The 17,215-nt window shown below is 34.8% G+C and overlaps 2 protein-coding genes and 1 pseudogene across 2 annotated transcripts; all 3 read right to left on the bottom strand.

The window, feature by feature from the left end:
* Nucleotides 1-1,334: 1,334 nt before the first annotated feature.
* LOC123917286 lies at nt 1,335-4,291 on the bottom strand (annotated as a pseudogene).
* A 117-nt stretch (nt 4,292-4,408) lies between these two features.
* On the bottom strand, nt 4,409-9,347 carry LOC123917284. The gene is made up of 4 exons (XM_045968966.1): nt 8,754-9,347; nt 8,211-8,292; nt 5,410-8,054; nt 4,409-5,312 (listed from the first exon to the last, which is right to left on the bottom strand). Exons 3-4 carry the CDS (start codon nt 8,043-8,045, stop codon nt 4,523-4,525), a joined length of 3,426 nt encoding a protein of 1,141 aa, XP_045824922.1. The 5' UTR covers nt 8,046-8,054; nt 8,211-8,292; nt 8,754-9,347; the 3' UTR covers nt 4,409-4,522.
* Nucleotides 9,348-9,384: 37 nt separating this feature from the next.
* Nucleotides 9,385-15,005, bottom strand: LOC123917285 (polyamine oxidase 2-like). The gene is made up of 10 exons (XM_045968967.1): nt 14,633-15,005; nt 13,620-13,735; nt 12,878-12,966; nt 12,660-12,773; nt 12,390-12,477; nt 12,077-12,162; nt 11,878-11,980; nt 10,809-10,906; nt 10,281-10,710; nt 9,385-9,981 (listed from the first exon to the last, which is right to left on the bottom strand). Exons 1-10 carry the CDS (start codon nt 14,670-14,672, stop codon nt 9,673-9,675), a joined length of 1,473 nt encoding a protein of 490 aa, XP_045824923.1. The 5' UTR covers nt 14,673-15,005; the 3' UTR covers nt 9,385-9,672.
* Between the last annotated feature and the right edge of the window lie 2,210 nt (nt 15,006-17,215).

Here is a 17,215-nt window from a genome sequence, read left to right as displayed (position 1 = left end):
AAAAATATTTAACCATTTTTTTAGGGTGTGTTTTGTAAGTCCAATAAACTAACTTATAAGCTTGTTCGAAAAAAATAAATGTGTTTGGTAAAAAGCTTTTTTCATTGGCTTATAGTTTTTGTGAGATGTTATTTCAAGTAGCATTTGAGTCTATCGCTTATATTTTTTTTACAGTTTTTTCCATTTCTCACCTTTAATTATTTTTATTATTTTTTATTAAAAAAAATAAAAACTACCCACTAAACATGTTCTTTTATGTCTTTTTATATTTATCAATCATTTTAAAAGTTAATTTTACCAAACACTTTAATTTCAATCAGGTAGCTTTTCAGGTCCTAATTACATCCTCCATCCCAATTTTTCAATCATTTTAAAATTTTCCACGTAGATTAAGAAATAATAAATATTAATATGTTAAGTTATTTTTACTCTTACATCATTAAGAAGGAGAAAAATTCATTTATCCGATGCTTTTAGTTGTTGTAAGAGTAAAAATGGTAAAAACATTATTAATTGTATCTTGATTTTTTAAAACAACCAAAGTTTTAGGACAAAAGTAAAAAATTAAAGATTAGGGATGGATGGAGTAGTTGTTAGTATTTTGTTCAACTTATCAGGAATTAAACCCTAAACTTTTACTCCTTTCATTCTTAGTTCAACCCGGTTGGTGATTGTTGGCGAGTGTTTTTAGTGAAAACTTAAACCCCAAATAAATATTTTAGCTTTGTTAGTAAATTAGAATGTTTTTCTGTAGCATGGAGACTGTATCTTTTTTTTTTTACTCCCTTCCTTGTCATCTTTGTTCTCCTAAATGACATTCAGCCAATACTTTTCAGGTATCAAATCTTTATGCATAAGCATTCAATAGCAAATTGCATACCAGTAATATATATTATTCAAATACACTATCCCATTACATCTAAACATTTTTTATTTAATATAAAACTTGACACTTTAACAAAAGTCTAACACTAGACATTGACCTATCTGACTCAATAAATAAGAGTTACCAATCCTAACAAAAAATTAGGTGCGATTGAAAATGTAGTTTAATTCTAGAGAAATGTACAAGGCAGTGTTATTATTATTAAAATATATTATATATAAGTGGATATGATGATGTACATCTGCCATTTCCAGATAAGCTTATCCAAACTATAGAGGTGCTTAGCCTTAGCTAAATATTCATATATTACCAGTTCTTCACAACATTAACTAAGTACTCCCTCCGTCCCAAAATATAAGCAAAAATGGGTCAACAAAAGTGAATGTATCTGGACTAAATTTTAAACCAAATTCATCAACTTTTGTTGACCACTTTTTGCTTATATTTTGGGACGGAGGGAGTACCACACAATATATGACTTCATAAGAGACATTTGCTTAGAGACTATACCTAAATGGTTGCAATTAGTCGATCAATAATGTGACCGAAGCAATGGCGACCATTAGGAATGGTGGCGACCAATGACGATTACATACGAGATATCTGAAGTGGGATAGTCAGTGAAGCCATCTCTCCCATCACTGGCTGAAACAAATCCAGCTCTCCATATCGCTCCAGCACACGCATCCTGCAATCTTCAGCTGCCATCATTCCAGTCGAGTATGCACCATGTACAGACCCTGGATAGCACATACTTGTTGCTTCCCCTGCGAAAAACAAGTTATCTACTGGAACACGGAGCCTCTCATACAGTTCGTGTGGTTTCCCTACTTGATCATAGCTATATTAACCCAGTGAATTTATATCTGAGCCCCACCGAGACACAAGATACTGAATCTGCATGGTAGAAAAAAATTACCAGTATGCATGGAACTTAAATAAGCTAAGGTCTTTAGACTGAACAAATCATAGAAAACAACTTCATATATGCAATTTTTGCAGTATCAATATGAAGGTTAAGTCATAAAACTAGTGGCCTATGTCGAGAACTGAATGGGGGTGAGCTAGAGGCCTCCAGTAAAGACTAAGCTAATCTTATGTTTGGATCGGTAACTGATTTGAGTATTGAAGCGTTAATTTTTCTAGCATGATTGAAGAGTGAAAAAGAAAATAATAGTATCGTACCGGTGAGGAAGCATCAGGAAGGATCTTTTTGAGCTGTACAAAAGCGAAGTTAGCAGCTGCTTCATCAGACATTTTTTCAATGTCTTTGGCAAGCCGCCCAGAAGGCATGTAAACGAGGACAGGATGACGCGCAGCCTTGTGGAGATTGAGGAAGTAGCTACATCCATAAGATATACCTGCAACTACTCCTAAGAACTCCACATTAGGCCAAAATACATTTTCAAAGTGTAGAATAATTTTGTTTTCAAGTCCAACCCCAAGTTCAGCAATAGCAGCATCAACTATGAATGTTTTCCCATTTTTGACTGTCACTTTTACTCCATTATATCTCCGAACAACATTTGTGACCCTGAAATGGGGGAAAATTTTAATGCCAGTAAATTTAATCACGCTACATAACGAAACATACAATTTCAAAACAACAATTCAAACTAATACCTACCTGTGACCCAGGCGAATATCAAGACCCTTGGCTAGGGTATTTATAACAGGCAAGTAGCTCCTAACCATAAGACCATGAGTCCATGACCACCAGGGAGAAGTACTTCCTGTCACAACATATACAAAGATGTATAAAATATGAAAGCAAGATACATTCAAAAGAAAAATGCTTGTGTTAATTAAGAAATTTCTTGCAATATGCTGTAATTAGGGTCAAACTAGGTCAAGTTTGTTTAATATGTAGCTTTTCCTAATGTTCTTTATGGTAAGCCTATGCAAAGGGAAGAACCATTTTCATTAAACTGAAAACCATACAGCCATAATGCCAAAGTTCAGCATTTCACACTCACAAAAAAGATGGCCTGGCATGAAAGGATTCATTTACACCCATCACCCCCCCTTCTAGTGTGATTTTGTTTTAGTTTTGAAACCGAAAATGTTAGATTTGCTAATATTTTAATGTTAAAAGTGGAGATCAAACTCTTGACCTCCTTACCACTCCACTCCATAACTCCCACACCCTAACAACCAAGCCATCATCCCTATATCCCCTCCCCCCTCCCAGTGTGATTTTGCTTGACTCTAATACATGATGAAATTTACCCATGATTGACTTATTCATTTCACCGGGGATTTTACATGCATAACGACACAACGGTCATTTTTATCTCCAGAACTGGTCTCTCTATATTTAAATTAGATGCATACTCCTATTTATAGATGAGGCAACACAATTACATGATGATCGGTCATAGAAACGCTGCATGTTGGAGACTAATGCACTTGGCTATGAGACGACTTTACAAATTATTTCTTTCACTACAGGATCATTTAGTTTGTAAATTAAGGTGGAGAAGGCGGGGCAGGGAGAATTTAACAGGTAACGCAAGATTAATATCTTCAAATTACCTGATCCCAACCATTCAGTGAAATTATATCAGAATCAGCAGCAAACCAGCCCTCCATTCTGCATAAATACCACTGCAGTACCTTATGGGCAAGCCCCTCCAACCTGAATTTTAGAGTGGAAATCATATTATGCCATTTGTTTGCATAAACCAAATAACTAGAAAAATAAATAAGAAAATGACAAACCTCCTCTAAAATTTTCTCAAATACTTCAACAACTTTTGTTACCAATTGGCAATTACTGGGGAACTTGATTCCCATCCATATCAAAAAGTGCATAGCTGTAGGAAGGTAATGAATTTCAATTCAAAAAGAACTATCATATAATAATAAATTTTACCTTTCATAACAACTAGAAAAATTGAAATATTTATATGGTCAATTAAAACAATTGAAACGATTACCTACTATGCAAGTGTAGCCGAATTTGCAAACTAATATATCATTAAAAACCTATGCATCTACCTTTCTAAATCATAATCATAGAGCACAGAGTTATCCCCACTTGTACGGTAAAGCGGTAGCCCCAGTCTTCCAATCACTGAAGCAAGTGGATTCTCCTTAGAAACACCATGCAACCTGAAATAGAAAAAGACTGTTTATTTTAATAATAAAATCTAAATAGAAAATATTTTGCCTTCTCATTAACATTCATACATCAGAACATAGAAATTCAGCTTTACCATGACGCTCCAAGGTCAACGGGAAAGCCAAACGAGTAATCAGTATGAATTTGGCTGCCAAGTCTTTCCCTAGTTTCTAAGCGAACAACCTGACCAATAAATTTGAAGCTTCGTTGAAGCTTAAACAAGAAGCAACACAGTAACACCATACTGTGCTAAATGTTCTGTTTATTTACATCACCACTTCATTACTTGCATATAGGGGTAAACACCCATAAGTTACTTGTTGAGTTCATAAACATAAATAAAAGGAAAAGCAATTCTCATCAACTAAAAAATAAAATAAAATAAAAAAAGCAACATGTTGCCAGAAGTCAATTATTACATGCATTCTTGAATGCCTTTAATAGCTATATTAAACATTGATAGTCAAAATATATTCCAAAACATAGTAGATATATTCCAAAATTATTCTTAATTAATTATGGTCATCCCAATCTGATAAATCTTCATCATCGTCTTGACCCTCATCTTCCACATGATCATCATCGTCTTCATCAACATCACCATCCTCAGGTACTTCTTCTGCTTCTCCTGGCCCGACGCAAAGACGATTGAAATGTTCAGCTTCAATCACTTCATCTACATTGGCCATCTCATCGAGCTGATATGCTTCGTCTTTTTCTATTTCATCTTTTTCAATTTGACCCCTTGGTTTTATCGTTATTGCGGAACACCAACCTTGTTTGTCAGCATTTGTTGATGGATAAGGGACATAGTAAACTTGTCTGACATTGTGGGCCATAACAAATGGATCATACAATTGATATCTCCTATTCATGTTTATGTCCACAGTGTTAGTCTTTGAATTATACTTTGTACCTCTGTTTGATGGGTCAAACCAATTACAATAAAACAACACCACTGCTTTCCTGGAATCGAAGTAGTTGTATGAGATTTCAAATATGTTCTCAATCACACCGTAAAAATCTTCTTTACCATTTTCAGTCACACCTTTCATACACACTCCACTATTTATTGTTTCTTTTCCTTCGGTCCAACTATGTGTATGAAATTTGTATCCATTGACCAAGTAGGCGCGCCATTGTTTAACATTTGACTTCGGGCCATCAGATAAGTTTCTCAAGTGTTGTACCATGGGGGTTGCTGCTTGACGATACATGTGTTTTTTGAACCAACTTGGAAAAAAATCATTTATTTTCGCAGAAGATTGTTCCGGAGTTATCTCCTCAGATGTTAGAAATAACCTGATCAATTATATATCATCAATATTGTTAATCAGTGTATATTATATAATATTCTTTAACTAATTAATTTAGATAGATAGGCTAGCGTTGTGCTTACTCTAAGTAGGGCTGAACTTCAGTGCAGTTAATCAACACGTGAACATGTGCTGACATTAATACTTTAATACCAGGAAAACAAATTTTCTCCATGCCAGCATGACGCCCAGACAAGTTGAATACTGATAGGGTTAATGGGTGAATAATACTTTGACTCTCAGTTTCATTCCGACCATTTCCTCCTGACAACGTGTCATTGAAATAATGAGAACAAAAGTGAATTGCTTCACGGTGTAAGTAAGATGCACAAATTGAGGCTTCAACTTTAGCTTTATTTTTCACGGAACATTTTGAATCCCCCATGAACCTTTCAAACGGGTATATCCATCTATATTGAACAGGTCCACCAAGTCTAGCTTCATGTGCAAGATGCACTACAAGATGCTCCATATAATCAAAGAACGCAGGAGGAAATATTCTCTCTAACTTGCACAAGATCATTGGAATGTCACCTTCCATCTTGATAAGATCATCATCTCTCAATGTTGCTGAACATAAATTCTTTAAAAATTGACAAAGTTCAATCAGCGGATTCAATGCATGTGGTTGTAAAGAACTAAAGGCAATCGGAAGTAAAGACTGCAAAAAAACATGACAATCATGACTCTTCATCCCACGCATCCTTCCATTCTCAACATCAGCACATCTTGCCAAATTTGACGAATAACCGTTTGGCATCTTCAGTTCTTCAACCCATTGACAAACTGATTTTGCTTCATCAACTGATAAAGTATAGTTTGCACGAGGTTTTAGGACTTTACCATTGGATGTCTCCACTAACAACAGGTCATTACGTCTGCAATACAACCCAACGTCTTTCCTAGCTTTGTCATTATCTTTTGTTTTTCCTTTGACATTCATTACGATGTTGAATATATTTTCAAAAACATTCTTTTCAACATGCATAACATCAAGGTTGTGACGTAAAAGGTTGTCTTTCCAATACGGAAGATCCCAGAAAATACTTTTTTTTGTCCAATTGTGCGTTACTCCGTAACCTCGCGGCTTAGAAGCAACACCACCAACTATTTCTACTTTTGGCATACCTTTCACTTTGTCCCAAACTTGTTCTGATGTCAAATTTTGAGGTGGTTTTCTAGTTTCAATCTCACCCTTAACAAATGCATTTTTATCTCTTCTAAATGGATGATCAAAAGGAAGGAACCGACGATGGGAGTCAAACCATGTATCTTTTCCACCGTTTTTTAAGGTGAACGCTTTTGTGTCTTCCATGCAAACAGGACATGCCAATTTACCATCTGTCTCCCATCCAGACAACATCTCATAAGAAGGAAAGTCATTAATGGTCCACATCAAAGCTGCCCTCATAGTAAAATTTTGTTTTCGACTTATATCATATGTCACAACACCTTCCCACAACCTCTTCAAATCATCAATCAAAGGTTGTAAATAGATATCAATACCAACAGTTGGACTAGATGGCCCTGGTATTACAGCAGCTAAAAACATGCAAGGTTTTGACATACACATTTCAGGTGGAAGATTGTATGGAGTAACAATAATTGGCCAACATGAATATGGGGGGGTTGATACTTGAGTAAATCCATAAGAGCATAATCCCAGCCGTACATTTCGTGGCTCTAAAGCAAAATCAGGATTAACTTGATCAAAATGCTTCCAAGCTAGACCATCAGAAGGATGTCGCAACTCACCTGAACTTTTTCTTTTTTCATAATTTTTAGAATGCCACGTCATTTTTCCAGCAGTTTGCAACGATGCATACAACCTTTGTAATCTTGATATTATAGGTAGATAGAACATCACCTTTCTTGGAATTGGTTTTTTGCTACTTGACTGAGAATTTTTTGTTTCGCAGTATCTTGGTTCTTTACAAAATTTACATTCAGCCAAATCACCATCACTTACACCAAATTCGTTATTATAAAACAACATACAACCATTAACACAACAATCAATTCTCTTAACTCCTAGTCCTAGCTTTGACACTAACTGTTTTACTTCATAATAACTTTGCGGCAAATCACCGGGGATGGGTGTTACATCCAACATCATTTTGATCATCTCATCCATAGCTAATTCTGGGACTAGAAATTGAGACTTTATACCTAAAAGTCTAACACACATTGTTAACTTCGAGTCTTCCGAACCTTCAAACAACGGTTTACTTGTCTCTTTCAAAAGATTAAAAAGTCTTTGAGCTTCATCATTCGGAAGTTCATCCACTTCATATTCATCTCCTGACCCATTGTTCGCCACATTAATACCAAGAGCATAAGTTATCATATTATTCATCTCATTGACGGGGTAATGCTCATGATAATTTTGTGCAACTGATACTGCTGGTCCAGCACTAGTTGAACCACCTTGATTCACATCTACACGTGAACGATCCGAGGAAAATGATTCACCGTGACTTGTCCAAACCCAGTAATTAGGTTGAAATCCTTTAGTATATAAATGAAACTTAATTTCATCTTCACTGAAAAAACGTCTACATTGACAAACCATACACGGACATCTAATTCCCCCTTCCTTAACGACAACGGGCCTCTGTTTTACGGTATCAATAAATAATTGAACCCCAAGTTTAAAAACTTCTTTAACTTGCCCTCTCTTTCCATTGTAATATCTATCATACATCCAGCTACGATCCATGATTAAGATCTAGACATAAATAAATATATACTATTATCAACACGACTGTTAATTAAAAAATATATGAAAATTTAGAGAGAAGTTGAAGAAAATTTACAGAGAGAATGAAATTGTGGTATTGCAATACTCACATATATCGAAAAGAAAAAAAATTGCATTACTTACTTGGTTTGCAGAGTAATGTTTAACTTTAAACTTAGACAATGTACTCCCAATCACACCGATGGAATCGAATCACTTAACACTCCTAAATTAAAATTATAAGCAAAAGTATTAAAACAATTATACATTTAAATATTAAAGCAATATGTAAAACTTTAAAAAAAAAAACGTAAACCCTAAAATGTTTTCTAATGAAGATAGTCAATTGATGAAGAAATTACAGAGCAATTTGTTTAACAATGCATCAGCCATACAGAAAATGTTCTGAAAGATAGAGTACACAACGGAATCGTACGAAACTTAACAAAGTTTAGTAACATAGTTCTGAAACTAGATATACAAAGCAAATTGACACAAAAACCATAGATCTGGGCTATTAGGTGGGATAGGAAAATTTTATTGGCTGTTCAGAAAAAAATGGTTCACATAAAAACCATAGATCTATGACATATATTATTTGCTACTTGTTGTGAATGAAAAACAAAAGAATATATATTAAAATTTTGTAAAGAAAAAAGAGAACAAATTAATCTAAAAAGTACTCACCAAATTTCAAAGCTTCAGATAAATGAATCCGTAAATCATACTAGTTGTTTTGAAGATTTGAGAAATACATGTTAAGATCTGGGAAGCTTGTAGTACTATAGAAGAAGGCAGAAGTGAGACACATACTGGCGGATTTGGCTGTCAGGAAATCAAAAGTAAGTATAATTATTTTTTGTAATACCGATGCAGAGACCGTGTCAGTAAATCAAACAGCTATTTTTTTTAAATTGCAAATGCACTTATTGGCGGGTGTATCCGCCAGAAATTGTTGCTTTCGGAATAGGATTTCCTCTATGCTGCTTTTAATTAGAACTGTCCGATCTAATATTGACTTGTATTGATTTTAATAAGAGTAATATGAACCGTCGATTTAAAATGGATGGTTGAGATCTACTATGTATAAGTATAATTGTGTGATTCATATACCGCACTGGATCGTGATCCATTTCTTTTGAGCTGGATATATTTTCAGTCCATAAATTCTAACTCAACCGATAAAAATATTAAAATTAGGCGGTTTAGTGATGAGTGACGTTGGACTTGACACTTCAACTAAAACTAGACATTGACATATCTGAGTCGATAAACAAGAGTTGTCAATCCTAACAAAAAAATTAGGTGAGATTGAAAATGTACAAGGCATTATTATTATGAAAATATATTATATATAGGTGGATATGATGTACATCTGCCATTTCCAGATAAGCTTATCCAAACTATAGAGGTGGATAGCCTTTGCTAAATATATTCATATATTACCAGATCTTCACAACATTAACTAAGTACCACACAATATATGACTGCATAAGAGACGTTTACTTAGAGACTATGCCTAAATGGTTGCAATTAGTCAATCAATAATGTGACCGAAGCAATGGCGACCAATAGGAATGGTGGCGAGTGGCGACCAATGACGATTTTACATACGAGATATCTGAAGTGGGATAGTCAATGAGGCCATCTCTCCCATCACTGGCTGAAACAAATCCAGCTCCCCATATCGCTCCAGCACACGCATCCTGCAATCTTCAGCTGCCATCATTCCAGTCGAGTATGCACCATGGACAGACCCTGGATAGCTCATACTTGTTGCTTCCCCTGCGAAAAACAAGTTATCTACTGGGACTCGGAGCCTCTCATACAGTTCGTGTGGTTTCCCTACTTGATCATAGCTATACGAACCCAGTGAATTTATATCTGAGCCCCACCGAGACACAAGATACTGAATCTGCATGGTAGAAAAAAATTACCAGTTAAAATGCATGGAACTAAAATAAGCTAAGGTCTTTAGACTGAACAAATCATAGAAAACAACTTCATATATGCAATTTTTGCAGTATCAATATGAAGGTTAAGTCATAAAACTAGTGGCCTGTGTCGAGAACCGAATGGGGGTGAGCTAGAGGCCTCCAGTAAAGACTAAAGGCTTATCTAATCTTATGTTTAGACCGGTAACTGATTTGAGTATTGAAGCGTTAATTTTTCTAGCATGATTGAAGAGTGAAAAAGAAAATATTAGTATCGTACCGGTGAGGAAGCATCAGGAAGGATCTTTTTGAGCTGTACAAAAGCGAAGTTAGCAGCTGCTTCATCAGACATTTTTTCAATGTCTTTGGCAAGCCGCCCAGAAGGCATGTAAACGAGGACAGGATGACGCGCAGCCTTGTGGAGATTGAGGAAGTAGCTACATCCATAAGATGTATCTGCAACTACTCCCAAGAACTCCACATTAGGCCAAAATACATTCTCAAAGTGTAGAATAATTTTGTTTTCAAGTCCAACCCCAAGTTCAGCAATAGCAGCTTCTTTCCAGTCCGGGAGCTTTGGCTCAAATGATATCCTCTTTGCTTTAAGGACACCAAGAGGAACAGCAACAATAGCAGCATCAGCAATGAATGTTTTCCCATTTTCCACCGTCACTTTTACTCCATTATATCTCCGAACAACATTTGTGACCCTGAAATGAGGGAAATTTTTAATGCCAGTAAATTTAGTAAATTTAATTACCAAAACAGAACATGCAATTTCAAAACAACAATTCAAACTAATATTTACCTGTGACCCAGGCGAATATCAAGACCCTTGGCTAGGGTATTTATAACAGGCAAGTAGCCCCTGACCATAAGACCATGACCACCAGGGAGAAGTACTTCCTGTCACAACATATTTAATGATGTATTAGATATGAAAGCAAGATACATTCAAAAGAAAAATGCTTGTGTTAATTAAGATTTTTTTTGCAATATGCTGTAATCAGGGTCCGATCTAGGTGAAGTTTGTTTAATATGTAGTTTTTTCTATTGTTCTTTATGGTAAGCCTATGCAAAGGTCAGAACCATTTTCATTAAACTGAAAACCCTACAGCCATTGTGCCAAGTTCAGCATTTCACAATCATAAACAAGATGGCTTGGCATGATAAGATTCATTTACACCCATCACCCCTCTCCTAGTGTGATTTTGTTTTAGTTTTGAAACGGAAAATTCTAATATTATGTTAGAAGTGGAGATCAAACCCTCGACCTCCTTACCACTCCACTCCATAACTCCCACACCCCAACCACCAAGCCATCATCCCTATATCCCCTCCCTCCCATGATGAAATTTACCTATGATTGACTTATTCATTTCACCGGGGATTTTACATGCATAACAACACAATGGTCATTTTTATCACCAGAACTGGTCTCTCTATATTTAAAGGGTCATGCTAACTAGTGCCCAAGGGGCACTAGTTAAGGAAGCAAAAAAAAGAAATTTTTGTATTGAAAAGATAACTTTTTACACTTATAAAAAGTCACTACACAAGTTTCAAGACACTTTTACTATATTTAGCTTCCTTAACTAGTGCCCCGGGGCACTATTTAGCATTTTCCATATTTAAATTAGATGCATACTCCTATTTATAGATGAGGCAACACATTTACATGATGATCGGTCATAGAAAGGCTGCATGTTGGAGACTCATGCACCTGGCTATGAGACGACTTTACAAATTATTTCTTTCACTACAGGAGCTACCTGTATGTAACAAAGAGAGTAGATCATTTAGTTTGTAAATTAAGGTGGAGAAGGTGGGGCAGGGGGAATTTAACTGGTAACGCAAGATTAATATCTTCAAATTACCTGATCCCAACCATTCAGTGAAATTGTATCAGAATCAGCAGCAAACCAGCCCTCCATTCTGCATAAATACCACTGCAGTACCTTATGGGCAAGCCCCTCCAACCTGAATTTTAGAGTGGAAATCATATTATGATACTACAGCTTAAAAAAACAACCACCCTGTCAAGGAAATTAAATTAGATAATAAGCCAATAATAACCTCAATTCTGGCTTCCTTTCAAAAACAATGGAAAGACCACGCTGTATGGACATGTCTTCGCTGAATTCATTTCTTACTTTATTTGTCTGCATTTAGTCAAGGACAATATTTCAGAGATTTCTCGCAATAAAAATAAGTAGAATAAAAAATTAGAAGTGATGATTTGGAAAATTAGTTTTTTACTGTGGAAATGGATTTCAGTAGGTTAACCAAATAAAATAACTTTCATTTTATCAGAAAGCAGAAATAGAGTGCAAATGCAATTGTCTGTGTAAACCAAATAACTAGAAGAATAAATAAGAAAATGACAAACCTCCTCTAAAATTGTCTCAAATACTTCACCAACTTTTGTTACCAATTCCTGGGGAACTTGATTCCCATCCATATCAAAAAGTGCATAGCTGTAGGAAGGTAAAGAATTTCAATTCAAAAAGAACTATCATATAATAAATTCCACCTTTCATGACAACAAGAAAAAATTGAAATATTTACGTGGTCAATTAAAACAATTGAAATGATTATCTACTATGCAAGTGTAGCAGAATTTGCAAACTAATATATCATTAAAAACCTATGCATCTACCTTTCCAAATCATGATCATAGAGCACGGAGTTATCCCCACTTGTACGGTAAAGGGGTAGCCCCAGTCTCCCAATCACTGAAGCAAGTGGATTCTCCTTAGAAACACCATGCAACCTGAAGCAGAAAAAGTGTTCCTTTTAATAATAAAATATAAATGGAAAACATTTTGTGTTCTCATCAACATTCATATACGTTAGAACATAGAAATTAAGCTTTACCATGATGCTCCAAGGTCAACGGGAAAGCCAAACGAGTAATCAGTGTGAATTCGGCCACCAATTCTTTCCCTAGATTCTAAGAGAACAACCTGACCAATAGATTTGAAGCTTAAATTAGTATGTTAAGTGTGAAATTTGAAGCTTAAACAAGAAGTATCACAGTAACACAATACTGTTTTAAATGTTCTGTTTATTTTCGCTCATGGTTAGTTTATTTACTGCTACTTCATTACTTGCATATTCAAGATTAAACTAGCAACCCTGAGTCTAAACTAGCAAATATCACCAAAAGACATTTCCCCAGAACAATTACAACATTAAATGTGGAGAAGCTTATTTACGGATAATTTTAGATTGAGCCAAAACAGGAATAAAAATCACAGTTGATTAATCCAAAAAAAATTGGACTAGAATAATAAAATATTAGATTTATTTCATGCAAGACCTCATTAAAACTCCATTCAACCAGTCTCCGTGAGTTAAAATCTCAATTGGTAAGGACATCAACTTATATATGCAGGGGCCGGGTTCGAACTCCGGACACCCCATTTATTCTCCTTAAGAGTGAAATTTCTAGCCATACAAAAAAAATTACTTCATTCAACCGATCCCAATAACGGATAATTGCAATCATGTAAGCAATCGCGGGCAATATAAATCATTGTTCTATAACAGAGTAACATTCTAGATGAACAATTATTGTTTGAATTCATAAATAATACTACTTATTCAGCTCAAATACCTGAAAGGAAGCATCTTGAAGTGCACGTGCAGCAGCAATCCCAGCCATGCCACCACCAATGACAATAACAGATGGTGACCTCTCTTGCACACTGCTAACATTGCCATAGCAAAGAGCTATAGGAAAAGAGAAAACATAACAAACCATATAAGTAAATACCCAATTAATCAATTAATTTCATTTTCAAATGATATAGATTCATTCCACTTTTTATCTAACATATTATTTTGAAAATAAAATTTAATTTGCAGACACTTTTTGACTAAGAACGAGTTTTTCATCATCATTTTTAATTTCAAAAAGTGAGATGTCAATCCATTAGATTTACTATATTAAAAGATTACAATTTAACTAAAACAAAATAACTTAGACGTGTACGTTTTCACTTCACATAAAAGAAAATTGCCCCACCACTTTCTTTTCAAGACTTTTTTAACTATTAGTTGAAAATTTAGGTAAAATCCTACGTACCATTTTTAGATATTAGTCCGACCTAAATTCATGAAAATCATAAATATCAACTAAATAATACCAAATTCCTCTAAATAAAATTGTTTGATGTAAGCATAAATTTACTTTTTTTGTCAAGTAACCTATGTGTATAAATGGAATGACCATAATTTGAACTCCGACCTTTACATATATAAGTCCTCAGCTATTTAACCTTTAATTTCGAATCATATTAATTTATAATAAAAAATACTCCGGAAATATAAGAGAAAGTTTGGTTTCTCAATGAATTTAAAGACAAAGTTATTGATTTTATCAATTTTGTTTTTTTAAAAAAAGTTTCAAACTCTTAAAAATTGAACACGTGTAAGATGATGTAATAGATACAAAATTTAGTTTTCGCTGCACTGTCACATGTTAAATTTTAAATGGTTAGAGTAGTAGTTAGAACTTAGAATAAGTGATTAAGTGAATGACAAACAAAATTCAATCACCGACAACTAAACGAAATCAATCGATTAAGTAAATAATTAATTAAGTATTAATATGAAATTAGAACAAACCTCTGGTTAATTTGGTGTTACTCTTATTTCCTGATTCCATAACGCAAATTGCTGACAACAAAACGATTGAGGAGAAAAATGGAGAAAAAATACCAACAAACAAGTAACAAAGTGATTGAAATTCAAGTTCGATGATAAAACCAGCTTCCCGAACCAGTTCATGCAGTTCAAATTTTGTATCAAAAACTTCAACCACTCTTATTGCAGTGGTTTTTTGGATTCTGAATCGAACACAGAATCAGGAATCAGTGAGATCGGAAAAGTTCCGAGAAAAAAAAAAGGGGAAAGTAGAGGAAAATTCTAGAATATGGAAGAAGGAGATTGCAAGAGAGAGAGAAAGGTTTAGGTAACGAGAAAAAGCTGTGATGTCGCAATGAAATTTGGAGTTGTATTTATAGAGTTTGTTCGTAACGAACCTAAATTGGTTGAATCACGCTCTCAAGAGCGCGTGGTTACTCGTTGCCTACTTTTTTGGTATTTTTCTTTTTCTGACACTTTACTTTTTGATGTATTGATATTTTAAAACGTGGGCAAGGTGTTATTTTATTATTTATTTTTTGACAAAATTTAATTTAATTTTTTCAAAATGTTCAGTTTTTTAGTTGGAAGGAAAAGTGTTTATCTTTTTATTTATGAGGATGTTTTTAATTGATCTAGAATTATTATAATTATAGTTTAACAAAATTAATTACTACTAAGTTATCTAATTTGTTCATGTCATTTTTAATAATCTTTCTTTCACTAAATAAGCAAAACTTTATCCTATTTGAATTTTCTTCAATTTTAGCAACAAACAACGTCTTTTTTAATTTTCACTAATTTTTATTTTATTTTTTAGACCTCTATATTATTTCTAGGCCTCCTGTGCTGACTATTTTGCCCTTATAATGATTTCGTCAATTGCAATACAAATTTGCATAGGTTCGTAACATATAATCCGAAGTTGCATAGAGTATTTCAACCATCTTCCCAAATCACACATCTCTAACATCACTCTCTTATAAACTCTTTTCAATCCCTAACAAACTCAGCTATGGAGAACAAACCAAGAAACAAACTCCATCATCATCATCATCATCTCAACCAAACGTTCCTTGCAATCTTGTAATCTTTGTGATTGAGATGTTCTAGGAAGTACTCATTGGCTTTTCTATGGAAAACAAGAAGAAATTGGTCAATTGCAATATTGTAAGTTACCTAGGATGATCAATTTTTCAAAATTTGAAATAGTTTACTTTTTAATTTCGTGTGTTTTGTTGAGCATTGTTTAGTGTTATCTTTTTTTTTTTTTTTTCAATCGTTTGGCTTGGGCATTTCATTCTCATCCAACCAATTCTGTCATAACCTGAAATTCAAGACTCATTTTTGTGATTGAGATGTTCTCCCCACAACTCAATTTTCCAAAAATTGATGAAGCTTCTGGTGTGCGTGCACTATAAAACACTCGTTCGGAACCAACGAAACGAAGGTAAGCGTAATCGGATCCTACGTTACGAAGCAAGGCGTTTTTGGAACGTAGCTTCTGAAACCATGCGTATTCGGGTTTATGCAACGAAGGTAAGTGTATTCAGATCCTATGTTACGAAGCAAAGCGTTTTTAGAATGCAGTTAGTTACGCAGCTTTTGAACTGCCACCATCGATAAGAATGCGCACGGTGGTGTCTGGCCTACAATCGACCCAGAAAAGTAGATAGTACATTTTCCAGAAGTGCCATGATAAGCTTGTAATGACAAATGGTACAAAGTTGGAGAATCATCCGAAGGAAGATCCGGTGGAACAGGTTAGGCGACAACAGAGGAGGAAACATCGCCATCCACCTGCAGAATCATGTATTGGAGATTCGGACATTTGTGCTTCCACGAGAATTTATCATCGCAAGTAAAGCACAATCCTTTTCCCGTCACAGTTGTATTTCTGTTGCCGACAATTTTTTCACATGTGGCAGAGGCTTAGTTGGAGGAGACGGAAGGAGAGGCGGCAATGCAGAGCAGATTTAGTTGACGTAAGTGAAGAAGAAGGTGAATTGGACGGAGAGGTCCGCATCGATGAGGAAGGCACCATTGGTTTTGTTCGTGCAACCGAACTCTGTAACAGGTAGCGCTCGTCAAATGAATGAGCCAGTGATGTAGCTCGTACCAAGGAAGTAGGAGACTGGTAGATGACATCACGTCGGACCTCAGGTTTAAGACCATCAATAAAGAGGATCAGACCAAGCGCGAGATTGGATCAAAAATAGCGTATGAAAGGATTATGGTCTTTCTGATACCTATCTATCTAGTACGATTAGTCCAAGTTCATCCATCGATTTCTGTAATTTTATTTCCTTCCAGTTTCTTTCCTTCAAACCAAACAAAGGTGGTATAAGATCATATTTCTTTACTTTTTCAAATAGAATGACCAAAATTGTTTGATAAAAAAATATTAAAGAAACTAAAATTGCATATAAGCCAAACTATAGACAAAACATGCAATTAATTACCAAAAGAGCAAGATGAATTTAGGAGGGCCTTGGTGTAGATGAGGTTGAAGATGTCCTTCATGTAAGTTTTAAGAGATTGTCCCTTAGCTAAGATTATTTGGTG

This window comes from Trifolium pratense, linkage group LG3, assembly GCF_020283565.1.
Source record: "Trifolium pratense cultivar HEN17-A07 linkage group LG3, ARS_RC_1.1, whole genome shotgun sequence".
NCBI lineage: Eukaryota > Viridiplantae > Streptophyta > Magnoliopsida > Fabales > Fabaceae > Trifolium > Trifolium pratense.
Note: the sequence above shows the minus strand (reverse complement) of the source record. Positions and strands in the feature narration are given on the sequence as shown.

Excerpts from the sequence above, each read along its gene's own strand:
- LOC123917285 (XM_045968967.1), bottom strand. The coding sequence starts at position 14,672 with ATGGAATCAGGAAATAAGAGTAACACCAAATTAACCAGAG. Across the intron at positions 12,967-13,619 it reads TTCAAGATGCTTCCTTTCAG|GTTGTTCTCTTAGAATCTAG; the intron begins GTATTTGAGCTG and ends TCTATTGGTCAG. Across the intron at positions 12,478-12,659 it reads TATGATCATGATTTGGAAAG|CTATGCACTTTTTGATATGG; the intron begins GTAGATGCATAG and ends ACCTTCCTACAG.
- LOC123917284 (XM_045968966.1), bottom strand. The coding sequence starts at position 8,045 with ATGGATCGTAGCTGGATGTATGATAGATATTACAATGGAAAGAGAGGG. Across the intron at positions 5,313-5,409 it reads GAAGTTCAGCCCTACTTAGA|GTTATTTCTAACATCTGAGG; the intron begins GTAAGCACAACG and ends ATAATTGATCAG.